The 27,546-nt window shown below is 38.4% G+C and overlaps 1 protein-coding gene across 2 annotated transcripts in view; it reads left to right on the forward strand.

Moving 5' to 3' along the window:
• Window positions 1–27,546, forward strand: part of pde4d (phosphodiesterase 4D, cAMP-specific) — a 153,518-nt gene that overhangs the window by 21,495 nt on the left and 104,477 nt on the right. Inside the window, exon 3 of one of the 2 annotated variants that reach the window (XM_067520289.1) lies at window positions 8,089–8,327. In XM_067520289.1, coding sequence (XP_067376390.1) covers window positions 8,089–8,327 — 239 coding nt within the window. Of the gene's footprint in view, window positions 1–8,088; window positions 8,328–15,402; window positions 15,740–27,546 lie in introns of those variants that run through there. The other variant, XM_067520288.1, reaches the window with a different exon arrangement.

Here is a 27,546-nt window from a genome sequence, read left to right on the forward strand (position 1 = left end):
CAGAGTCATATAGCAATTTTGCATCCGTTGCAAATGTTTTCTCTTCCTTTTTTGTTTGAGGTGCTTCCAGGGTATTTCATCTCGTTTTGTTGTGCACAGACCAGAGCCATGACTGAAGCTGAGGAAGACTAGATCTTGTCCCTGCCAGACATTTCTTCTCCTGCCTCGGGCAAAAAAAGGGGTCTCTTTGAAACAAATTGATTCATGTCCCTCACCTCCAGTATGACATTTCTGTTTTGAGCTTTTACTCATTGACACCTGTCTGGTTGGTTTGTTTGCATTTAAAATCACAACTCATTTTTCTCACTTTGCTGCTGAGATAAATTGGATGTGTGATGCTCTAGTGTCCCCTGTGTTTGTTTTTCCTTTACAACCGTTTCCAGCTATCATGCAACAATATTGGACACTTTATGCACCCTTGTTTGAGGAAAATCTAGTTTATGTAGTGCATCCTGTGTCACATTAGTGGAACAAATGTTTATTTAGCAAAGAAGGTTCTCTGGTGATTTAGGGAGAAAAAGGCCCTTTGAACAGCAAATAAAGTTCAAAATAATCCACTGCCACATTCAGAAACAAGCTTTACATTGTATCGTGTGCAATTAAAATTTCTATATCATTATGTTCTCTATAGATGTTAAACATTAACTTAAGTCACTGTTCAGGTTTAATCACTGCTTCATTTATTTTCCACAACCAATAGTGGTGCCCTGTTTTCTTTATACAGATATTATACTGTAACTTTTAAAATGCAAAACACTGTTCCCCTGTGTGAACATCATGAATCTTAATATTAACTGAATCTCTTTGGAATTATTCATAATGTGGATCCAAGACAACAAGACAAATGAAACAGCATATTATTTCCAGTTCCAACCCACCACCCTTCTTTTTTCTATATCCTTTGACCCTAATACATGTAAAAATCTGCTGGGGGCTATGAGCACGTTGTACTATGGGAGATAAATACATTTTTATTATCCCATTGGGTACTGTGTTTTACAGCTGCACAAACCACCAGATCAAACAGTAAAAACACACACCGCAGCTGTAAATACCAGTAACTCTCACCATGGAGCAGTAGATAAACCTGTGTTGTTGCAGCAACCGTAAGACAGTATGTGCCAAGCAAATCTGTGACAGTTGGAGGCACACGGACTGTAATGTAACATGGGCCCTGAATATCAAATTTGTCTAAATAAACTAGGTTGCATGCAGCATGCATTCACTTCAGAGCCATTGCTTTTTGGGCAGAGAAAGAAAAGGAGACAGAAAAGGAAGCTATCAATACATTGGGCATGTATATAAAATTTCACTCATTCCTCAGAACCAATGGTATTCAGGTGGAGGAGGGCAGGGAGACAGAAAAGGAAGCTATCAATAAAGTAAGCCTGTAGATAGAACTTCCATCTTTCTGCTTTGTTTCAAATGTAGTGTTGACTTTCAGAGAGCTAAGAGTTGCGTATATACCACCAGAAAAATGGAAGACTAAATTGTTTTTTCAACCAGGTGATTTATTGCATCTCCTTCAATAGCATTTTTTCTTTGTCCTCTCCTCTCTTGTTCCCTCTCGCTCTTCCTCCCTGTGTCTGTTAACGTTTTTCTCTCATTGCCCCTGGGCTTTACCCATAATCCATTAAAGATTCATTGTCTGATAAAAACCAATTGCTAAATTCAGAGCTCAAAGATGAATGATAGCACTGACTGTGAGGCGTTGTGCAGGTTTACCCCTGGCTTGAAATAATGATGGTGCATTCCTGTATTTTAATCTGTTGCTTGAAGAATTTTGTGATCACAGCTTTTTTGTTAAGAAACTTATAAAACCACTCTGCTGAGTTTCAGTCAATCAATACACCATTTTTTTTCCTTTGGTAACATTTTAACATAGAGCCTAGTTCAATCTTTCTTATCTTAGAATTTCAAATGTACATTTATATATTATCCAATATAATGTCATTCGAAACCTGAAATGATGAGTTTTTTAAGATAAGAGGATGTAAGAGAATGCCTCTCAGCTTGCCTTAGGTCATGCTCCAGTACTCACAGCAGATGGTGTCAGTAAGATAAGCTGTGGACAAAGATGGATCAAGGAAGAGCGCTCCTCCAGAGATTGCATTCTAATGCTTTCACACCTTTTTTAGAGCTACAAAGTATATATTGAGGTGACTTTTTGTATTTTTTTCTGGAGTTGAGGTTTGTAGTTTTACATACAGTCAATGTTATTTGTACCAACCCTCTCACAGGAATCAGCACTTCCACATAGGCAGTCAGGCATCTGTTGAATTTGCACCTCTTTTGATAACACACTGCAAAATGGTGGATATCATTTCTTACAAAGAAGCCAACATGGTGCCAGTTTTATTTTTGTCTTTTGGTCTAAACTTTGTAACTGTAGGTTAGGTTAGCATTAGGCACTAAATAAAGATGTTAGGGTTCATAAAACATTTATGGTCTGCCTTAATAATCAATACTTACTTTAATGTCACATCATGGAAGTACTGTTAACAGTTCTAAAATTTGTCATTCAGTACAGCTGGTAGATGTCACCAAGTGGTGAGACATGTTTTTTGTCATTTATCGCGGCAAGTAGAAACAACACACTCCCTCGTATTTCTCAGGAGTGGTACAATAGTATTTCTCTGCTGTTTTATTTTGACAAAATATGTAAAATCACTTTAAATGTAAATAATTAACAAAGCTATCTACTTATGAGAAAAGCATTTAATTGCAGCTTCAGATTTTGTCAGTTCTCCTTGGGCTGAACGTTCTATAGCATTTATCTAACATCTTGTCACTCTGGCAGGGGGTGGCACCTGGGGTGGCCAATCAGATTTTGGGGGTGGCCACCCCAGGTCAGCCCTGACCCCACCGCTGGTGACACAACAATGCAGGAGAAATTAATGGATATACACATTTTTCATGTTGATGTAAGCACGATCAAAGTTCAATTTTTATGGTAGAATGCAGCATATTCCCGGTTAATAAATAGTGGAAAAGTTGCAAGTATAGATTACTATGTAGCTGACACAGCATACGTACTTCTTTTTCACATAGTATGTGGATCTGCAAGATATGTAAAAAAGTAAGAAAAACAATATATTGTAGGGCCAAATTTGCACAATTCTGAAAAATTCTCTTCTTCTAGGATGGATTTCCTATACTCTTAGATGCTTAGTCAATACAGGCCAAGATGCTATTTCCAATATGAACAAAAATAGAAAATCTGAGCAGCATCCAACCAATGTTTGGTACCATCTTAATCTCCCAAAAGGTCAACAGAAAAAAGATGCTAATAAAAAATGTTGTACATGAACAAGGGATGGCTTCCTGTCTGCTAAAAATCATCCAAATTATATAACTTAATTCATAAATAATTCACAAATGAGCCCTTGTGATAAAGTTTGATCCCTAGTGATGTAGCTTGAAATTGGAGATGGATGGTAAACAGAGATGCTTAATGTTTGATGTGCAGCAGGATCATTAGAAAGGTGGAACTCCAGAGTGTTTGGCTTAATCACAAAACTGAGCAGAAGACAAGAAGCCGGTTGAATTAGGATGAAAGGAATGTAATAAAATAAAACAAGATGTTGCCGCCTCCCAGTCCTTACATGAATAAATGAGATCTGCATGTGGTAAAAATACCTGAAAGGAGCCAATATTGAACCACCTGCATATCTGAGAAGACTCACATCAAAAGTCTTCATCAAAGGCTTGAGCCCCCAGCCTGAAAAGGTGGTGAAATATTATTGGCAAATAAACTGTAATTCATATACATTTTTAACTATTTCCATTATAAAGGCACAAATCAAAGCGGAATGTTTGCTGTCTTGTATGGCGGGCGAAACTGCCAAACACGTATTTTCTAATGGGAACATAGATTTCACTTGGAAAGACACTGATGTGCTGTTGTGATCAAGGTATCTTCGGGCTGTTTAAATAAACTTTCTTTTAAACTTTGTTCTACCTCTTTGTCCTCACAGTAGGTCGTCTCTCAGATTTAATCTAAGGGTTCAACTTACAACAGAACCCATTTAGCATTTTTTTAATCTCCCTTGGCCATAAAAACTATAATTAATGCCCACTGAAACCATATCTTTGTTACAGACGTTGTTACCACATGTTCATCTTCACATAAAATGAACGATTCACTTCAGTATTTCTTGGGGCAGATTTATAGACTGGAATGCTATAAATAATTGCAAAACTTTAAAGAAATCCTGTTTAGTTGTGGGATTAAGAAGCTGCCGTCTGCCTTCAGTGTACACATCCATTCACATGCATCTGTATGTGTATTTGTTTGCATTATTTAAAAGATAATATCATGGTAAGGGAGCATTGACCTGATCCTTTTGGTCTTCCACTTTTTGTCTAAAAATCCCATTATTTCAAAAGGTACTACAAACAATAGCCTGCATAAAATAAAAATCATTCTTCATAATCATGAACTGAAAAGTTTGGCATAGCAACAGTGATCCAGAAGAAGTTACAAATGGTTCAGTTTTTTTTTTTTTCACTATTATTTCACAAATTCACACCATGTTATTTATTTACTCAATGGCTGTCTACTGATTTAATAAAATCTGACCCATGGCCCTGCCTGCCCAAACAGTTGGACCTGACCACCAGTGGATTGATACACAAAGTACACAGGGAGCACAGAGGAGTCACAGCAGACCAATTAACCTTTCACTGATCTCACTTATCATAAAGAGCCACTTCAGGCATTAGCAGAGACTGCATAAGTGAGTGAAAATGAAGGACTGTGTGCATAATCTACAGAGGAAACACACACACACACACACACACACACACACACACACACACCCATGCATGTTCAGATGTCTTGTGTCCTAGCTCTCACCTTGTTTTTTAACATGACTAGAATTATTCTCATATTTTTCAGATTTTCTTGTGTTTTTGAATTCTGTTTTTATTTATAATAATTATAAATTATTATATTTATTATAATTTCATAATTTTTACTACATTTTACATCCCTTTGATGTTGAGTATTCAGTATATGTAGATTCCTTTTAAAGCTCAACAGTTTTTCCTCCTTTTTTCTCAGTATGCCAGTCACATACACAAAAGTGTTATAATGTTTCCAATAGGATAGAAACAAGTGCAAGCGCAAATATAACAGCAGCACCTTGTGTCACTGGAACAAAAAGCTTTACAAGAGACAAAAGGCCTCATCTTTAACTGTGTATTGGACAAAGCTTACATATCATCATGGCTAATAGTGACTTAACTTCACTTACTCATTTGATCCAACATCTGTCTTCTTTGCATTCAGCCTGCTGTAAAGATAGGGTTAATCCTTTCGGCTCCCCCGTTCCCCTCTATAAGCTACCATCTATGCTAATTATGAACAGGTAATTATGTTGGAGCAAAAGGCTCAATGACTCCTTAGATGAAGATTGGCATCTTGACGGATGCAGGGGTGGGTGGGTGATTGGGTGGGAAGTTGACGTGCTTCGTTTGTACGATGGAGGGTGAAGCTGAACAGTCACGACAAAGAGGGAGAGGGGAGACAAAACACACACACTACACACACAAGTCAGTGCTCTGAGAGGTCCTTCTAGTCTAATAGAGATGTATAATGCTGTACAGAGCAGTGTATAAGTGCTACCAGCCAAGATATTTCATTTGTTTGCACTTGGAGGGTGAATAGGTGTTTTTATCCAGCAGGCTGCCCCAGGCCTTGCATGCACCATTGAGCATCTCTGCTTGGCGAAACAAATCAATCTGCTGTACGAAAACCTGCGACCCGCAAAAATAAGAAAAATATACAAATTACCTTCCTCTTGCTATTTTCATTATATCATTGTGAGTAAGATTGGCTGGGCAAAGCAGATAACTGAAACCTAGGATGACAAATGATTTTGAAATGTAATTAATTTTGTTGGGAATTTTTCACCACTTGAGTGCAAAAACAGCTAATAATAGTACTGCAATATTTTGCCATCATGGGAAATTAAGTTGCTTCATTATGCCTAATGTAAAATAAATTTGCTAACATATTCCTAAAGTCGTTTATACAGTAGAAGTATATGGAGTTCAAAAGGGCTAAACAAACAAAGGATACCTCTTGCAGGTTAAACCAGCCAAAATGTTTAGGTAGACCAGGGCTTTAGAACTGTTTTGCATTTGCATCTGAAATTCTGTGCTGTTTGTTGAAACATTGATCCTGCCTAAACTCACTGAAGAGACCTATAATTTAGTATTTTGCCCTGTAGAAAAATAAATCAAAGTTTTAATGTTTGGCCCCTGTACCTTTTTATTCATGCAGAATAAATACAAATTCTTCATGGTTTGCAACAAGATTAATGGCACAGATATCTCCTCAATTTATCATGCTGTCTCACCAGCTTTCTCCATACATGTGTTTGCTTGTGTATTCAAGTGTTTTCTGAATCAAAGATAGTGCTGTAACTGCTCGGAGCGCAAATAACTGATTACCTCTGTGCCGCCCCTGAGGACTGTGCACTAAAGAAGCTGCACAAAATTGAATGTCTTCTATTTCCTGTCCAGCAGTCTTGGATGTACAGTACTGTCGATTGTGTGTTCAGTTGAAAATAAAAACAGAATTCAAATGAACCGTGATTGTACACAAAATTAAATTCATGTCTGCCAATTAATTTTTAGGTGCAAAAATGTTGAAAGCGTCCGATGATTTATGTAGAAGACCTTGCCTTAGAGGAGTCCTGTTTTTAAAGGAGATACTCCGCTCTGCAGCCGCTGCAACAGAATCAACTTTTCCAATAACCACTTAATGGTACATTGACCACCTGATGTGTTCCTTCCAGATTTGCTTGCCAATGTAGAATGAGTTTCTCTCCCCTCAAACTGGTCTCACCTTAGTTGTACACAGTCTCAGCTTTCAGATGGCTCCTGCCTCCTGCAGAAATTCTTATCATTTGATTTCTTTTCCTTTCTTCTCAACCTGGTGTGCTGAGTCATTTTCAATCTGATTTTCCTCCCATTCCTCATTTTTCTTTTCTATTGTGTTTAATCTTTCACTTCCGTTTTTTTGTTTTGTTTTGTTTTTCTGTGTTTGGAACACCTCGTCACTTGGAACCATCCATTTTCTTCGGAATTAGGAATCTAGTTGGTGACTTGTATGTGGTGATGCATATAGAAGTTTGAGGTGCATAAACCATTCATGCTGGTGCATATAAGAGGTGAATTAAAATTCATATTAGATGAGTGCACATAAAAGCAGGGGAATTTCACACATTAATAATAACTGAAAATGCATATGCTATGTTAGCTATGAATAAAACACATCTATATCAGACATGATCTAACAAAAATGGAGGTACTTAAGATACTTACTCACACAGACACACAGGAAGTAACAACAAACTCTAAAGGCAAATAAAGTTAGCTTTTTTATGTGTTGCTATAATTCCATAACCTTATTAGTTACATTTAAAGCTAAAATAAGCTCAGCCTAGTCCCCTGTGTCTCAAACAGGACTCATGACAACAGAAAAATTGTTAAAATACAAACATGAAATACCACTATAACAGCAAGAGAGCAGCAACAAGCTGTTTAAACTTTCAGAAAATTGTATACTGATAACATTTTGTTTGATTCTCTATGTTTTTGGGACTTGCAACCTTAAAACACATCCATACGACATTAATAGACCCTAATAACCTAGGCTTTGACCTAGACTTTGATCTAGGCCCAGGCTAAGGGCATCTAGACGTCTTTTTCCCATTCAAAAAGTAAATCTAGAGAGTAAAATAGACAGTAGGAACCTGCAAATTTGGGTTTAATGACATTCCATGGCCAAAGTGAACAAAACATTTAATTATTACCATTTATCATGCAGCGTGTTGAGCACTTAATAACTGGAGTGTGCATCCGGATAAAAAAATGTACTTTTGGTCATTTGACTGTTCACTAGTAATATACTGACTAACCATCTAATGTTTGTCCTCTCTTTCTGACCGTAACCTAAACCAAAACTTATGCTTTTCTCTCCATTGTTATAGTTCACCTTTCATTTTGCATGTTTAATCCCAGTTAGGGGGATATCTGTCTTCAGAATTAACTAACCTTTTGTTCCTCTTCATACAGGTGTCAGATGATTCGTCTGATTCCCCAGAGCCAGGGCCGGTCACCTGCATGGAGCCCTTCCTTGTGCGGAGACTGTCTTGCCGGACAGTCCAGTTGCCCCCTTTAGTGTTCAGACAGGCAGAACAATACTACTGTGACCGTAAGCCAGAGCCAGATACAGTCACAGCTCCACCGAGGCCCACTACACTGCCGCTACGCACCCCACCGCTCATTGCCATCACCTCTGCTGACACTACCAGGTAAGGCGGTGTGTTACGTGTGTGTGTTCTTTCACTAACAAAATGTTTTTCAGTGGAATTGGCAATTAGAGTATAGGGTGAGTAAAGTGGTTTTGTGGATCAATACGCTAGCTATCTGAAGTGACTGAGGACACATTACACACTAATTATCTGACTGCTTACAGGACGAAATCAATGCACCTTTAAACATTCGTTAGTGGTTGTGCAATATTGCAAAACACATCAACTACTAACTGTGCAGTACCTTAAATGACTGCAATCATTTTCTAGATACAGCACACATTTTGAGATTCTGAGCTTTTGTTTCCACTCACATCAGCACTGTAAAACATTCCATTGAAAGAGCTGGGAAATGAAACCCATCACCCAGCAGCATGTTTTAACTGTTTTAAATGTGTGAAGGGACTGTTTGAAAACTGTTCTTTAAGGTGAGTCTGACATCCAAGAGTTAATAGTCAGCTGCATAATGGGCATTATGTCACAAACTGTGTCTAAGAACACCTGGCAGAGAGAGGTCTCAAATTCAAACACACAATGAGAGCAGGCAGGTACGTACAAACTGTGGTGGGGTCGTTAAGAAAATGGGCTTAATTTGCAGTCTGGAGTGACAAAGCAGGTACAGGGGGCAAAATCGACAGGCGAACATGGATAAAAAAAAAGAAAAAAACTAGGCTGACATTTAAACAAGAGCAAACAAAATGTGTAAGGCTGAAGAGAGTTCAAATGTCCAAACAAATAATCCAAGCAAACCCAGGCAGGTGAACAAACGGGTAACAGGAGCCCGACAAGATCAATGTCATATGAAAGATGTGGTAGAGAGCAAATGTGTGAAGCTGGGTGTTATTTGGGCTGTGCAATAACTGAGCTGCAGGAGAGTGAGGAGGTTTCAGGTGGAAATAGAGGGAAAACAAAGTAGAACAAAGCAGTAGAGAGGGGCTGGGTAAGACAGGACAGCAACTGAGAGTGGAGACAGGTGTAAGGGTATGTACGTGATGCTACGGTCACATTAAAATTTCTTCCTTGGCATTTGTATGTGAAACTAGACACATTCTTTTCCCACGAGTTTGACTTCCTGCATCTTGCTGTAGTCTGGTCCACAGTGCCAGCTACAGTTTCACAGAGCAACAATGTGAACAGCTTGGCTGGTAAGGAAGTATCAACACATTGATGGACTGCACCTGCAGAGGAGCTGGCGAGCAAGCTTTCACAGTAAATCATGTTCCAGCCCTTAGAAAGGAAAAATACTTTTGGAGGATCTGTTGGAAATGTTCAGCAGTGACGACATCATTAATTGTAAGGAAACTATCTTGAGCCTGACTGACAAACTACTGTAGCAGAAGTTCTGCCACTCTCACCTCAGCCTGCACTGCTGTGAGACTGGTTGTTATTGGAAATTTTTAGTAGTGTTACAATTTTCCCAGTAAAAGGGTGTAATTTTAAAACATTGCTGTTCAAACTAACAGTGCAAGGCAGTTTGACATGTTTGATCATCCATATTTCTTGTTTTGATAAAACTATTATCTATATATAGATATTATCTACTATATAATGATTGAGAAAATGTCCACACATCCTGCACCACATACTCAGTTTTTAGCGAGGACAGCTTCATTTTTAAAGCTGCATGTGGTGTTTCTGAGTCTGTGAGTGCACCAGAAAACAAAGAAGAGATTTAAAGAGAATAACTTTATCAAGAAAACCAAGAAATCCAAGTAATTATTTTTGGTTATATGTAAACAAAAAATCCCAATATGATTAGTGAACATAGTAAGGCAATACATATAGCAACCAGTATTAATATTATTAAAGTGATGATTAAATTGCAAGTAATACATACCATGTAACACATTTACAAAGTAACTCATTACCTTCAACACTTGTCGTAAACCAGAAAACTTTGTGCAATAGATGAATGCGGTGCTAGAAGACCAATGATAAGAGAACAGGGCATTAAAATGCATTAAAACTTGCATTAAAATGTAGTGAGGCTGTACCTCAGAAGCTAAATACAGTTAGATTGCAACTTTACTGGAACAATCATGTCTTCACACAAATTTCATGTCTCTGCAAATTTTGTTTCATAGTGAAATGAACAAAAAAACAATGGCTGCTTGAAAGGTGGAAAATCAACGATGCAAAATGGAAAATGTTGCCCCTTAATATTCCTGCTTTTTCGTACACTAATTATATGCAAACCAATGGTATATAAATTGACTGGGTACAGTCAATTTGTAAGGAATGTGACTCATCACATAACTAGGGCTTACTGAATTACGTTTGTCACCACTGCTACTTATTAATCTTAAACCAGGGAGTGTAATTCATTTTTAGAAAAATGATTTTTTTAAAAATGATACAAAGAACCTCAGAGCCATGAAAAATTTTAGAAAGATTTGTCCATTGTTGTTTTTTACCCAGCCTATTTTCACCCTTGGCACATTGTGGAACATAGTACACAGGCGGTAGACGTTAAACTTTTAGAGGTTATGGCAACAATTTACTTTTACGACTCAGTTCAACATTACCTTTAGTGTGCAGTCACAGTCACTCTGCGCTTGGAAAACATCACCATATGACAACTGAGAAAAGAATCACACCCTATCTGGAGAATGTCGAGTTGTTTTGATGAAATGAGGTTTGGCAGAGACAAACACCAACTCTCCAACTAGCTTGATTCTCTGAGGGGAGAGAGAAACAAACATACCAAACAGCATTCGGAATCAAAGACAGTTGTCCAGTGGGGTAGTCAAAATTTAAGTTAGAGCACACGCCAGAAATATATCCAGACACTTGGAAATAGCACATGAATTCAGTGGTCATACTTAGCTGTCAGTGGGAAATCCCCAAAGTCCTACATGGGTTAGTGTTGTACAAGGAAACAGATGAGAATTCACTTGTCAGACAAAGAAAAAGTGCTGCTCCAACTTGTCATTGATCGTGATGGCATTCTTCAAAAGGCTCTGTATCTCACTCATCACCATCATCATGCTACCTGCATAACACTGTTCAGTGAGTTGCCATGTGCCAGATGAGAAATACAATGCATTAGCTTATCTTTTTCTCCCCTACTTCGTATTGTGTGCCTTTTACTCTCACTCTTACCCAGGCATGATGGGATCACAGCATGAGAACAATAAACAACAGAGAAATGAGCACTGAGCTAAAGCTTGTTAATAAGGCTTACAGGCCTGTGGCTTTAATTGGAGAATATGCTATAAGATGCAGAGAATAGACATTTTAAACAAGGATAATGTGCTATTGACTTGGAGGTTTCTTTACAGAGAAACAAGAAAAGCTGGTGTCAGTTAGCTTTACATTATATTTCAGCAATTTTTATTACAACTGTGATGCACAATAGTATTTTTTCCTTCCTTCAAAATTGCTCCCAAAATATCAAAAACATGTTGATTCTGGAGAAACGAGTACAGTTTTGTCTATTTTTGTGAACATTGTGTCTGTAGCTGTTGTAGAATAATGGATAATTAACTGAATACAGGACAATTTCAGGGAAGAGAAAGCAAGTATAGGCCTGTCAACATCTCCTATGCTTATAATGTTGCAGCCCTTTCTTCTCCTTTTCTTGGAGGACGTATAAAGCTAAAGTAATTTTACTTTTCAAAACTCATTTAAATTTATTTATTATTTATTGTAACTCTGGCTGCAAAAAATGCTTTCCTAATAACCCATCAGTTAAGCTCCATCATGTTAGCACAACATCAAGCAAATGTGAATGCTTTTATAACAGAGTATACTAAGTATGATCAATTTAGGAAAAAAAATGGGCTGCAGGGAGGAAAATGGGCGATGGCGAGATCTTTGACAAAGGCCATTTATCTTAACTTTGCTTCAAGCTTGATTCATCTATAATTCAGCATAGCGGCAAGTAATAAATATACAGTTGTGAAACATTAAGGCTGGAAGACGTGTTGTGCTAAATGCTCCGACTGCAACTTTTGAGTGAATTCACTGACATTAACTACGTTCCGCTAAATAAGACGGACTGCGGTATTAATGCACGAGTTACAAAGTAGCACAAATTAGTGCACTATGTTTCCATTAGTTGCACTCTTAATGTGAATACAGAGCAGTGATTCTGTCCATTAAACGGTACCAGTGTTATTGTCTTTACCTTTGCTAAGTGACTTGTAAACACTATACTGTATACCAACAGGATAAGAGCTTCTGTTTAACCTGTTTAAGGACAGAGATTCGCACATAATTTGTACTCAACAGGGCCTCAAAATAGATAAACATACACTAATTGGTCTGGATGAACCAAGACTGCCTGATTTACTGGTAAATAGTAAATAGTTGATGAAGTTTGGTGCTGTTTATATGCACATGCACAAACTGTACACAACGTACGTGAATGTTTTTAATTACAAATACTCTAACCTTGCAACTGTATTACAAAGTGCACATCTTAGTGCCAGCACATCAAATGAACAAACTTGACAAGCAACCCAATACATGCATGGGTGGAGCCACAGGGGTGGCTGCAAAAGGTGCACAAGGAGAGCTGACCAAATCTGAAGCTGAAATAAATCACTATGCTTACAAAATAGATAGAAATCTTATCAATATGTGTGTCTAAAGTGGTTTCATCATTACAGTGTGATTTGGTTATGATTATTTGGAGTTTAAACGGTAAATTACATTTTGTCACCCTCTTAAAATAATGGCCTAAATCATTTTATGACAAAAGTTATTATTTTGTCTAAGTCAGCTTCTACTTTTGTATTTGGTTCAGCTTTTTTTAAAAACTTGAAAATATGACTGAGGCCGCTATTTTAAGAGGGTGACGATATTTGACCTTTCCGACAGTGAACAAACACATTATAAAAAACACACTATTAGACTTTTAATCCAAAGTTTATTTTTTAAAAAGCTTTTTGATTTGCAGTTTAAAACCTTTAAACAATTTTCAGAATCTGCCAACATATTTTTAGCATGTGCCTCAGTCTGGCCACCCCAATAAATAATTTCTAGAGCTGCCCCTGAACAGATGCAGTATTCTAGATTTAAATAATAGTGACGAAAGCTGTACCAGTATCAGTAATAGTTTTGGATAGTAGATTTGAATAAAATAGTAGTATGCTGGATTTAAAATGGCCAGAAATGTCACCCCTAACAGTATTGCATTATGTCAGACACCACTATATGGTTTATTCTTTTATGTGTAAGGTAACATGATGTAGCAACTGCACACCGTTTAACATTTAGTATTTGAAAAGAGCATTTTGTTTACGTTTTTGTGTAGTCTAATTATATTCTGTGAGGTTTGTTTTCATAAAAAAAAAAAATACTTACTGTGGTTGACAGCTTCCCCTGTTGGATAAGGTCAGCACTGGTGCTGAACCCAGTGAAGTGAAACTACTAATTACTGACTGGCCCACTTTATAGTTATTATCATTATTCCATTATCGTAAATTTACAAAATTCAACATACGTAGAAACGGGAGAAAAAAGTCAAAGCCGAAATGAAACCACATTATTGTTGTAGTATGTTAATCGTGCAGGCACCACCTTATGACTTTGCATTGACCGCCAATTGTTTGATGTTTACCAAGTCCAGTGACGAGCAGTTATGCAACGTGAGCTATATGCAAAACATTGCCCATCTGGTATATTGTTTAGAGAAGATGCCTTCACCAATACATGCATGAATGTAATTTGACCTTGTCAACGAACAAGGTCAGGTAAAATGTATTAATTAAATACAACGAAGATTCGGCTAGTATTCAGTTCTGCTACACATGTTGTATCAGTGCATTCTGCTGGGATATTGTTAACCTCAGTGCAGGTTAAGGTGGACTGGCACAAAGTCCACGTGTATCCTGCTCATGCGTGTATGCACGGCACATGCTCCAATTTTCTTTGCTCTGTGTGCTGTCCTGCCACCTTTTTACTACCCTGCCACTTCAGTTTTCAATTGCCTTGTTTCTGAGATTACATTTCTGCTGTCAAAGCAGGAGAGATTGCATTCCCCACACTGTTAGTTTCCAGAGTAATGGGCTTGAGCTGCATGGGAAGTGTGGGAAAATGAAGGTAAGCAGTCTTTCTTGAATGCCCCCCTGCCCCCGGAAATAATGACAGCCACCAGAGAGGAGGAGAGAATTAACAAGGTGGCTGGATGTTTGCACTCCTTGGTACCCTGTGGACATCACAGGCAAAGACACCCATCTTGTAGCCACTCTGAGATTAATTGCTGGTAAAGTACCTGCAGCACGTTTAATGTCTGTAGTTAAAAGTAAATCTGGTCATTTCTAATCAGTATATATCCACTTTTGCAACCCTCAAACCTGATACTATTGTGATAAACCAAAATCTCATATGAACTATTGGATCATAAAACTGGTTTATTGTCATTTATGATTTGGCCACCTGGCTCTCTGCCCTCGCCCACCTCCTGCTTTCACAAATGGAGGATTTGAGGGGAGGTGCTTTGGGTGGGTCCCTCATGTTTAATGCATTAGCCTGTTCCCTATATCCCGTCGCTGCTCCTGCAGGGGACTGGAGGGAAGAAGAGTGTTGACACGTTTGGATGGTTTTACGCACACCGTGCACCAGCTTTACTACAGCTGCGTAGGTTTACAGAAGTTTGCATGATATTGTGGGGAGACCACTCGACCATGTGGACTGTCCTGCACGGAATTGCTCGCCTTGCCGCAGCAATATATGCACCTTGGTGAGATGGGCGTGTACGGAGAAAGTGTCGAGAACTCGGAAACCCAAATCAATTGAGAGAGTTCCTCCTTGTAGCCTCACTGAGGGACACTTGTCTCTTCCGACCTGCGGTTCTCGTGATGCGCAAATGGATTCGTTTTTGGACCTGTCCAGTGTGTTTCTTCAGGACAGTGAGGATAAAGTTGGTGGAGTTAAACTCATTACGTGAATTTCGAAAAGCAAACTGAATGTTAAAGAGCACCCTTAGTAACCAAAAAAGTTAGTTAATGTTAGTTGTAGGGTACTAGTTTTGTGTTTCTAAACATCTTAACTCACAGTGTTGTTACCCACCCCCCTCCTATCACACCCCTGTGTCATTCTGTTTGAATGATTCTAAAGTGTGAATTTCTTTAAAAAAAATCTTAAAACAACGCGGTGAGGAGGATGGACCCTGCCTGCGGGACAGTGGGGACGGCGTCTTTGATTGCCGGCGGCGGAACCGGCGTGAGTGCAAAGGCGCCCAAACATCTGTGGAGGCATCAGAACCAGGCTGCGCTCTCCCCGATCCACCACGCGCTTGCGGTAGTGCGCAAGAACGACCGCGTGAGACAAAGAGGCTTTTCGGACACCGAGAGATACCTCAACCCGAGGAACATGGACCGAACTTACGCAGTGGACACGGGGCATCGACCCGGCCTGAAGAAATCCCGGATGTCGTGGCCGTCGTCGTTTCAAGGTCTTCGACGGTAAGGGCGAAAGGGAAACTGCTTTTCTTCATTTTGTGTCTTTTTTTTTAATGTCCCTCGATGAGGATGGGCGTTGTGTTTAAGACTGACGCGCGAGAGCAGAGAAGTGGTTTTGCTCATATTTACTTTTAACTTTGAGGAGGTTATAGTCCATTTTTGCTTTAGCATATGTTCGACCTCTGTGTTACATCACTTTTTGGACAACACTCTCCGTAGCGTTTACTGTGTGCACCGCTGTAATGGTAAAAAAGATGGGTGAACTATAGGCTGTGCTGGTCAGTCGGTAGCAGACAGGTATAAAGAAAAGCCAAAGGAAATCGTTTTGTACTTAGTTCCCACTTCAAATAGCCTTTCCTATAACTTATATCGGTTAAATGGTATTAATAATGAATAAATCTATTTATTGAAAAGGAGATTACAGTTGGCTGTGTAAATTGGGTCAGAAACGTGTCAGTCTGAAAATGATGGGTTCATTCTTCAAACCAGGAAAATATTGAGGCAAAGTCAAACTGAGTTAAATACACAGTTTCCGCAGGCTTTGATGTTTCTTGTTGGGCTGTATTGGCAACGATGGTAGGTAAAGATGTACTCCGTGTAGTGTGACAAGAGACTGGGGCAAATGAAAAGTAAACACTGGCCAAACACAGGTGACACAGGAAGTCTTAATATGTGCCAACCCATTACATCCAGGCAGCCTTCTTTAAAACAGGGTTATTATGGTTTAAGCAACTCAGTGTTTGTATCTTTATCGTGGTGTTCATGTTAACAAATGACATTAAGCTGCTTGGTGTAAGAAGAATGAGGTGCAGTACATTGTGGCTTTATGCCCATTGACAACCTTCTCTCAAGAGACACAACAATCTGACTCACTACACTTGACACATGGGAAATCTTGATACAGATATGACTTCAAGGTCTTCAGATGCTGCTTGCAGATGAGTGTTTGACCAGTGTGCTCCTATAAATAGGGTGAAATTGTGTTTTACACTAACATTGTTAGTAAACCTTGCCTGAATCCAGACACATACAAAAGCAGATCAGCACTCAGACAGCCTGGGTGGGGAAATGTTTCTGCTCTAATTACTCACTTGTTCTGGGAAAGAGGGAGGGGAAAAAAAAAAAAAACACCAACTAAAATGAAATCTGAGAAGGTCACCTCAGCTCGCTGGCTTAAGTGACTGTTGCAGATGTATTGTAAGTTTCTGTGAACCTTCTTGCAGTGTCCTTTCGTGCTTTCTTCTTTTATAAATTTTGGTGTAGATATGAGTGCTAATCGCCCGCTGCTTTAGTCACAAGTCGCCTATAGAAAGCGCACTAGCTTGTCTGGCTGACAGACAGAATGGTCCCTGTCACAGTGGCAGAACAGTCACATGGAGGAGAAGCCAGGGAGATGGAGGGAGGGAGGGAGGGAGAGATGAGAGCACAGATGGAAGTGACATTGCAAAGTGGTGTGCTGTACTTAAAACACCCATGTGATGTTAAAATATTGCACTGAAAATGTACAGTCTGCATCTTAACAAAGTGAAATGTAACAGAAGAAACTCATGCAGCCCAACTGTAGGATCATTCAAGCACTTTTCACATTTGCTTCAGGAGGGTAATTACACATAGATTAGCCCAAACAAATCAAATTTCACACAGGAGGCTAATTACATAAGGGGAACATTGCACTCCAGCACATACAGTATGCAGGAACACTAGCACCAGGCAAAATCAAATTTTGGCGCTTGTACAGCACAGCCCAGCACGCTATTATTTAGAGTTGTTTAAAAGGATCGTTTGATTGGTTGCATTTTTTACGTGTACCCATTGAGTTGCGTGTTTCTGTAAATCATGTTTAATTGTCTTCTCCGACCGCAATTCACAAGTGCGTCTATCATTCATTAAACTCACCTTTTATGTACAGAAAGGGCAAGAAATCATAAAATACAATCCTTTCATGACACATTGTCAACAACAACAGCTCACACCATACACAACATTGCAAGATATTCAGAACAACAGCTGTTCTGCTTTCACACAACAGCTGCTCTTCCGATTGTCAGCTGAAATGTAAAGTCTTTTTCAACTTGTGTGAATTGCATTTAATTGAAAGCCCCAAAATAGCACACTGGTAACAAAAGGACAAATATTTGAAATCCATGATCCATTGTTTCATTAAAAACAGCATTGCTTGACATATTGCCGTTTTTTTTTTTTTTTTTTTTAAATTGTGTCATCCAAACACCAGTGGGTCTGCCCTCCTGGCATTTACTTGCATTGATGTATTTAAAAGCCTTTCATCAGCCTTTGTGAACATGCTGCTAAGCTCTGGTTGCTTGACAAAGAAGACAACTAACTCCCTTTTCTGTTCTAGGAAGCTTTTTACCATAAAGTCAGGCTTTTCAAATGCATAAGAAGTTGCATGATAGATGTGGTGTTCACATTTCTCCTGTTAACATACTAGCAGCAGATCACAAATCTTCACATAAAAAAAAACCTCAGCCATCAAGTTGTTGCTGCAAGTCCTATAAGTAAGACATATTTCTTGATTACAACAGACGTATATAAACAACTTCTGAGGCAGTGTCCCTGTAAAAACCAATAAGAAGAGCCGGTTACATGCTCAGCACATACAGTTGATATCCATCTTGCATATATAGAGACAGAGACAGCAAATCATGCTCTCAGAGCTCTTTGGATGTAGCTGTGTGTGCACGAGCTTTTATTTATTTTTTTTGGCACAAGGTCCAGCAGCTCCAAGGTAAAACGCATCACAGAAATGTGTCACAATCTAGCCTGGGTCTAGACGCTGCTCAAGGCTTCTGTGAGACATCAGGGAGAATATGGTGCATCCTTTGATAAGGAGATGGCATTTCTCCTATTCATCTCTTGCAGTTTGACTGTCACTGCCATGGGGGATGTCTTATGTATTTATTTTTTTCTGTGGAGATGACAGCAAAGAGGGGGATCATGATTTCTCTTCTCTGAGTCCAATTGCAATCAAGATTTGGCAGTTCATTGGGTAGAAAACTAAATGTCAAAACAAAAACATAGAAAGTGGAGGGTAAAGGGATGGAATTTGCTCCCTATGAACATTTTGTCCCCTCAGCAGCAGCAGCAGATTGGGAAATGTACCCCTGCCCTTTCTCTCTGCATTGTATTTAAATGCTTGTTGATTTTTCTCCTGCCAACCTTTCTTCTAAAATGACTGCGATTGATGGAGTGCGTTTTTTTTTCATTTTTTAGCTAGCATAAAGTGTAACCCCCTGGCTATGTCATTATATCCCAAGGGTGTTGGTGAGCAAGGCATGAACTGCTTTTGGGTACGTGGCTATATATAACCTCAATCAAGGCCATAATCACAGTCATAGTGCATTGGCTGCTACAGCACTGGTACAACAAACATCTAGTCGATGGCTGTACTCACAGACATGTAAAAGATGTCCTATTGAACACATGTGGGAGATGGTACCACAGTACTTTCCATTAGCAAAGACAATCAACAGTCATAGGTAATGTGGGTTAGGTAATGAAATGGGTCATGAGTGGTAATTTCTGACTTCTGTATTTCTACTATGTTGAATTTCACAGAATAAAAGGCAGACAGATCTGATAATTATGTGAATGTCCGCACTTGTCTGGGTCTTATTGACCTGTTCATTGAGACAGAAACGGAGGGTGTATTGAGTATCTTCTTTAGATGAGCCCCGTAACTTGCTCTGGCTTTGAAAGATGAGTATGTCCATTAGGGAGTAACTGATGCAGACACATTGATGCTGGCACTCAATTAAAGTCTGTTAAACAAGGAGTAAAGGTACAGCTACTTAAGAATTATTAAGAAATGTTAATATTATATTACATGCATAGATTTCAGGTTGAAAAAAAGACCTCAGATTTCATCCTCTGTCAGCTATAGTATGTACACAGGCATGCAATGTGTACTTTGTATAGTGTATGTAGACTATGAATTTTCACCATTCCCACATTGCCAATGTGATTATATAAGCTATGCATGCATAGAAGTGGATGAAATATGCCTATTTCTTTCACCAAGTTGATGGAGCACAACCAGAAATACTCAACCAAAGTCCCTGCCACTTGACAGCTACTCAGAATCCATTAGCAGGTCTATAGTATTTAGTCATTGTTTCAGTCAGTCAGCCTTGTCTGTAATACTATAATAAACTGAGTTTTTTTTAACTGTAGTGCGTTTGAAAAGTTACCTAACCTTTATCTAAAATATCAAGGCAAAGTTATGCACACTGACCTCGACACACATTTTGATTACTTATTATTATCTATTAATACTTTATCTGTCTATCTTTCTATAGACCTATATATATATATATATATATATATATATATATATATATATACATATATATATATATATATACACACACACACACACACACACACACACACACACACACACACACACATATATATATATATATATATATATATATATATATATATATATATGTGTGTGTGTGTGTGTGTATATATATATATATATATACACACACACACACACACACACACACACACACACACACACACACACATATATATATATATATATATATATATATATATATATATGTGTGTGTGTGTGTGTGTGTGTGTGTGTGTGTGTGTATATATATATATATACACACACACACACACACACACACACACACACACACACACACACACTGAACCGCTACCACCAATTGAAACAGAGCCCCAGAGAAGGACTGGTTCTCTAAGTTTTTAGCAGCATGGGCAGGCAGTTGTTTTTCATAGCCCACCCCTGGCTGCGATAGCCTCATCGGTTATCTGCTAGGCTATTAAAATGCATGGAAAAACATTTTGAAGGACAGTCTTGTAAAGGGCTACAAGCCAAAGGCTCTCTAGACTACCTGCTTAGTGTTTGGTGATTCCCAGAGCTCTTGGCTGGCTGTGCATTACTGCTCATATTAAACACAGCCGAGCGATAAAGACTTTAGCTGGGCTACTGATTGGCTTGTCTGTGGATTGCTGATAGCTGAAAGAAACCATACAGACAGAATTATAGGTATTTTCATCAGGTTGTCTGTATCAAAGCTGTAAAATGAACAGAAATTATTTGTCAGCATTTATACAGTAACCCTCATCTAGGCACATCTCCTCGACATAACAAGGCTCCATTACCTGCATCTCTTTCCTAGCAGTTGTATTTGCATGGCTGTGAGGGCATACTTTCTTACAAACGATGTTCCAAATATTTGTACTACTTGAAACCTGCTCACAAAGTAAAACTATCTATACCACAGATTTGATTTACAGTTAATCTTTTGTTGTTGATTGGGCTGAATTGAAAATAAATCTCCTGCATAAATGCACACTTTTTTTGTGTGTTTTGATAAGCTATGTATGGGCTTAACGACACACGCACTGTATGTACCGCACATTGCCTTCCAGTAAAAACCCTAGGCCACCAGGATGCTATTGGCAATATATTAAGAGACATACTAATTATTTGTTTCCAGTTTATACCTTGTAAGCCAAGCCAAGTGGCTTGATAAATCCTAAGCAAAACCAATAAGTAAATAAATAAATAAATGGGGTTCTTTAGTGTTGTTTACCGTTCAGCTCTTTCCACAAAGTTCTGGACACATTTAAATTTTATTTTATTTTTTTAAGTGTTGTGGATCACGTTCTCACTATAAGCAGCTGGCAGTGGGATAGCTTGGAGGTGTGAACAGGCAAGAATGAGATTAATAAGGAAAAATGAAACCCTCCTGTGCACAAATATCTTTCAGTAGTGTGATGGCCATGGACACAACATTTAGGAGCAACACATTTCCTTGCACCCAGTGACGTCCCAGTGAAACTATGATCTCACCTTGTTAATCTTAAAACTCAGCTTTTTTTTTCTTCTCCTGTATTGGCTCTGTCTTGGTATTGCTAGGAGGTTAGTGTTCTCTCTATTTTTCATTTTTTTGTTTTCTCCCTGGCTATAAACTGGCTCCATGCCCCTATATATTTCATATTTTTCAGTATTGGACCTAACACATCTTTTAGACCACACATCTTTTTCTTTCTCAATAAGTTGTCAATATCACCCAGCTGTAAGCCTTCACCCACTAGCTTTAGTCGAGCATCTACATTGCCAAACATACAGCAGTGAAGTGGAACCTTGTGCGTAGTACCTGCTGAAATACATAGACAAACAGTAAACAACCAGACAGCAAGTTGCAAGCTTACATGAACATGATCAGGGCTTCATATACTGCTGTCATGCTAGGCTTTCGTACCTTATGTGTGGTGCTTGGTTTCTCAGATTATTTCCCTCAGCTTTTGATTATTTCCCTTTGCCAATTTTCTTCCTTTCTTTTTCAATCACTGTGTCTCGTGAGACATATTTTCTCCATCTCCTGATTCACTGACGCAATAACGAGCACACTCACAATAACAACATTGGTTGTCCACATACGCTCATTCTGACATACAGCTACTCCCCTTTTTGCTTCCATCTTTCCTATTGTATTTTTCTGTCTCTCTCTTGCCTCATACATGCTGTTTATAGCTATTGATTCCCCTTCCTCTCAGAATCTTGGTGCTGAATGATTTGACTCGTAGGCCTACATGTTCGACGCCACATAGGTCAGCTCTCATCTTAAGACATGCCACAAACACAAATGCACACTCATCTGGACCAGCCTGTTCTACTAATGACACAAGAAAGAAGCTATGCAGAGGGTTGCATCTCCACCATTTAAATAAGTTTCCCCAGCTTTACAGCAGTGTCAAAGAAGTATTGTGCTCATAGCAGGTTGTGGAATTGTACTGGCATGCATATTATTCTGATATCATTGTACCATTTGGCCTGCTCATTCCTTTTAAATCTAGTGGCCAAAACATTAGAACCACTTCTAAATACAGTATAATGCACCCTACTCTGACTTCAGCACAGTAACACCACCTCAGTAATAAACACGTAGTCGAATTATCGTATTACCGTAGAATTCAAGGCAGAGTTGCTGTATTGGATTGTCTTACTGTAGATGGTACAGGTGTACCTAATATCTGCTATACATTATATGTAACCAAGCCTCACGTTTTGTTATGTTTTGTTTGTACAAATGTTGTAGCGTATATCTATATCAGGTATCTTGCAGCATATATATTTGACTGAACACGCCTGAACCAGGTAATCAGCAGTGGGTAGTTTGGAAAACAAGCCAGGCAGTGGGCCTTGAGGACCAGTGTTGAGGTTTTAAGCTACAGTATGCTACTGTCTTACAGTATTACTAAAACACCTTGGTGTTGTGCTGTGCTTATTTTCTTTGTTTTGAGGAGAGTGCGAGCTTTTGGTCACTGATATACAGAAGGTGGCTACTTTCAGGCTATTAACTTAAATGAGTTTTTAAAAAATGTCTACTTTGTTGCATGTTAATGACATTTAAGGAACAAATTGTTAAAAATGTTACATTTAAAAAGGAATGAAAAGAGAGACATATTAAGTGACAATATAGGTCATGGCTAGATATGAAATGGGGACATTGCAGTTCATTCATGTTCTTTTCCATCAAACCCATCCACATATGACTTGGCAGATACAGTGTGTTTGCTATGAACAGACAGTGGGGGTAATAAATTTTAGATGGGATGTGAATGGGCCACTCCGACACAAACAAATCACAAAACATCATGTAAATTATTACAGCCACATGACTGAGGAAGTATAAGTTAGACTGTTTTATAACACATCGCTTTGGTTTATGTTGGATTTTTCTTTGTCCAGTGGTATTAATAGAGTTAGAGATACAGTGTTGTGGCATTTGGAAAATAAATTCAGTTTGTAACTAAGGAAAAATGGTGTTATTAGGTGATTATGGTGACAGAGAATTTACAAATATAAGTGCATTGCCAGCAGCTATGACATGGCTTTTGTAGTGTACATTATAGCTTCCCTGTGGACACACAAGGTCCTCTGTAATTTGCATTTTTGTTTCCTATAGACAGATTTAAAAAAACAAAACATTACTAATCTGCAGACATGAATGCATGATCCTTCACAGAAAGTGAAGTAATACATTGAAATCAGTCAAATTGTCACCTCTAAAATGAAACTTTTTATAATTTCAGCCATGACCTCATCAGTTACGCACCACGCTGGTAATTCTAGTACTTAATTTATTTGATATTAATAGGAGAAAAGTGGCTCACCTTTTATTAATTAATGTGATTGCTGGCCAGTCTATTTAAGTAGCAGTGTTGGTTGGCATGTGGCAAACAGCAGTGGAAGGAATTAAAAGAACCAGAGAACCCAGCAGGATAGATGAACAATGTTCTATTGGCTTATTTAGTACTTTAGGTAATGAACTGCTTCACAACATAGGACTGTGAAAGTGCTCTAACCATTTGTTTGAAAGGTGGTGACAGAAAGCAGTCATCACTATTGCATTTTTTTAGTTTTCAAATATGTTAATGTTATGAGCACTTTCATTTCTGCCATTATGGAATTAGGTGGGAGATGTGCATGCATCTATAATGGAGAATATTTTTTCCACCTCTCTGTGTATTCACCATTTTGTCATTCTTGGACTCTCTTTGGACTTAAAAGCTTTGTGAATATGCCCCCTGATTTCTAAGCAAAATCTAAATAAAGTAATATTTCACAAAAATGTGTGTTTCTATTGTTAGGTTAGATTTTCCATTTACAGTAGGTTTTATAGGAGACCATCAGGAATTGTCAGGTAATCTTCGTTGGTATAAACAATTAACATAACTATTGCTTTGTCGCTTACATAGGGAACATACTGTAAAGCAGTTGTAAACAGTAAAATAAAACTACTGTGAAATCTACCAATGCAAGTGTATAAAGCCAGAATATAGCATATTTGTTTTAATATACCCAGCACTGTGATGGACAGGTCAATTATGCAGAAGTGGTGGTTGTAGTTAACGTTTTTGTGACTGCTTTTAAATGTAATTTACTGTAATTGACGTGTTCAAGATGACCACAGCAAACTCATTGTCAATAATACAGCTAGCTTTTACATCTAACTTATAAGCCTATGGGGTATGCATATTTAATATTGGAAACATTTTAGGTGGAGTAGCAATTTAAAGCTTTGTCTCATAAGTTGATTTCATATCACTTTGGGGATTTCACTGGTTAATAAATCGGCCCAGGACCATTTGCTTATTAACAGGAGATGGATTTCATAGCAGACCCAAGGGGAAGAGCAGAAAGGCAGGTCTTGATAGCTCCTATTACAGAGCCATTAGCGAAGTGGTTTAGATTGTGTGGCAATCTTTGTAGCTCCACCATCATCAGACACTGTTCTGCTGTACACAAGTTGGATATGTTGTGGCCCACTAGGATTAGCCATCTTCGCTTGGTTTATTACCCTTATGTTAATAATAGCTGTTTTCACAAAACAAATGGTTCTGTGCAAAATCAGGTTGATGTCATTTACAGTAATTTCCAGTTTTTTTTTTTGGTTTTTGTAAGTCCTAAAGGCAAGTGGTGTATCTATGGCTAGCAGAGGAAACATCCCATTTTTGTTAAAGTCAGAAACTTATTATAGCAATGATTGTTTCTACTAGTGCCTAATGCCTGACATGTATAGTTATTCAAACTTTAATTATATTCTTACATATAATACACAGCAAATTTAAACTTACTCCATGTCACTGTATAAAAAGGTCAAATGAAATAATATTAGTAAGTAAGTAATAATTAGTACTTCTAAATCATTAGTAGTAGTGTGTAAGCTATGGTACTGTAGCAGCATTAATGAAACTTGTACTGTCTTTGTCTCACAAATTTAGATGTGCATGTGACACCTGTACAGCTTACAGTAGCATTTTGTTCTGTTAGACCGGTTGACTTAATTCAACCAAGTCTTAACCCTCTCTTTTCATCTGTACAGCTCCATCTTCACTTTTGTCTGGCTGTGCTGCTGGTTTAAATTGCAAAGCACTTTACCTGGCTGTATTTCTGCCAATGTTACAATTAAATGTAACATTAGTCATCTGTATGAATCCTCACTACTGTCTTGGTTATGAATTGAGATGTGGCTATGACATCCATTACAGCACAGCTAGTGCTTTATAGTGTCCAAACTCAAATGCCAGAAAAATCCCAAAATGCCTTTCCTACAGAGGCTAGTGGCTAAAAACCACAAAGTAAGGACATTACACTGACAACTGACAGAAACCTCCAGCAGCTTCTCAGAGGCTCACAGAAGGCTAGTTCCTGACTGTCAGTCTTACAGAGCAGGAGTTATAAGGATCTTGATGGAAAAATCTTAGAAACCTGTGCAACCTAAGCACCTATTAGGCAAAATGTTGAGAATGATTTCTCTTTACTGATTCTGTCCACGCCGCAACTTATACAGTACTGTTAATTTGCATGACACAATTTGTATGCCATTTGTACATTAAATTAGATTTATTAAAATTGAAATAGATCCATCCTGTTTGAGGGGAATCATAATCTGCTCGCATTTTCCCTGAATGCATTCATAGAAGGTCACCTTGCTCATTTGGGAAATAGTCACTATGGCTACATTAGTTAGGGGGGGTGCACTGATTTCATTAGTGATGCGATCTCATGAGGATGCTTTGAGGACAGTGAGGAGAATGCAGGAAAGAAGAGTACGAGGAGATTATATGTGGAGGGAAAGAAAAATAGGGGGAAGTTCCCATCTAAAGTAGTATCCATCAAACTGTTAATCAGGTGCTCAAAATCTTTCAAAATACCCGACATACAGTTTTAAATTTTAAGGCCTGGTGTTGTATGGTGGCATCTGTCTTGACAAGTGGCCTACTTAGCTCTAGTCTGCTAACAGCCTCACGCTGTAAATACTGGACTTTTAGAGGACCTGCTGTTTCTTCCATATGTTTTTACATAAATGCTATATGCGATATATGCTCACAGTGAGCCAAGACTGGGGAAAATGTGGGGGTCTTTTACGATGCTCTATTTTTGTTTTTTGTTTTGTTTTGGTGCAGCAGTAATAAAACCTTGTGATGTGTCTACAGGGCATCTTGGAGCCCTGTCTGACTCTGCCCTACTTCCACTCTTTCCCTCTGAAATAATGCACCTGCCTGTGTGCCTTTTCTGCTATCATTTAGCACAGGATAACTCAGAAAGAGATATCAGACATCAGAGTTCAGAGTTACATTGGGCTTGCAAAAATCGAACCTATTATTATTTTGAGACACAACTGAACTTTACCCATTACTTGGAAAATCAAACACTTTTAGTTTTTACAACTTAAAATATAAAAAAATGTTAGTTTGGAATTGTTAGTAACATTAATAGTTTAGGTTAATTGTTTCCTTATGGGCACTGAATTGCAATTCTAATATAATATTAAGAATATTAATTCTTGTGGAGGGTCGTGCAAAACTGCACAGAGTTCTAAACCTCTGTAATTATATCACTGAAGCTGATGCAATTTTAAAATCTCACTGTCGTTACATAAAGTGATTAGTCCAACCCAACCACGACTTCTTTTTTTTCAGCTGTGCTGCTGTTGACTGGTTCACACAGCCTACAGTAGTGACAAAGTGCTAATATGTAGTGGGAACTTGCGAGATCCTCCATAGAAGGCATGTTTTCCACCTGAATATGACTTGAAAGTGATATCTCAGTATGTCTCCGCCCCTTCAGTTTGTTAATTACACAGCTTGCTTTTGGTTAAAGTCACTGTAGGGGTTTATATCATTTTGATTCTTCACTGTCTGACAGCAACTGAAATCTTGTTGGGATCTTAACCCATTTGGATTCTTGTGGGGCTTTAACTATAAACAGGTAGTGTCAAGGTTAAGGTCAAGAG

The sequence above is a fragment of the Channa argus genome, chromosome 11 (assembly GCF_033026475.1).
Source record: "Channa argus isolate prfri chromosome 11, Channa argus male v1.0, whole genome shotgun sequence".
NCBI classification, from domain to species: Eukaryota; Metazoa; Chordata; class Actinopteri; order Anabantiformes; family Channidae; genus Channa; species Channa argus.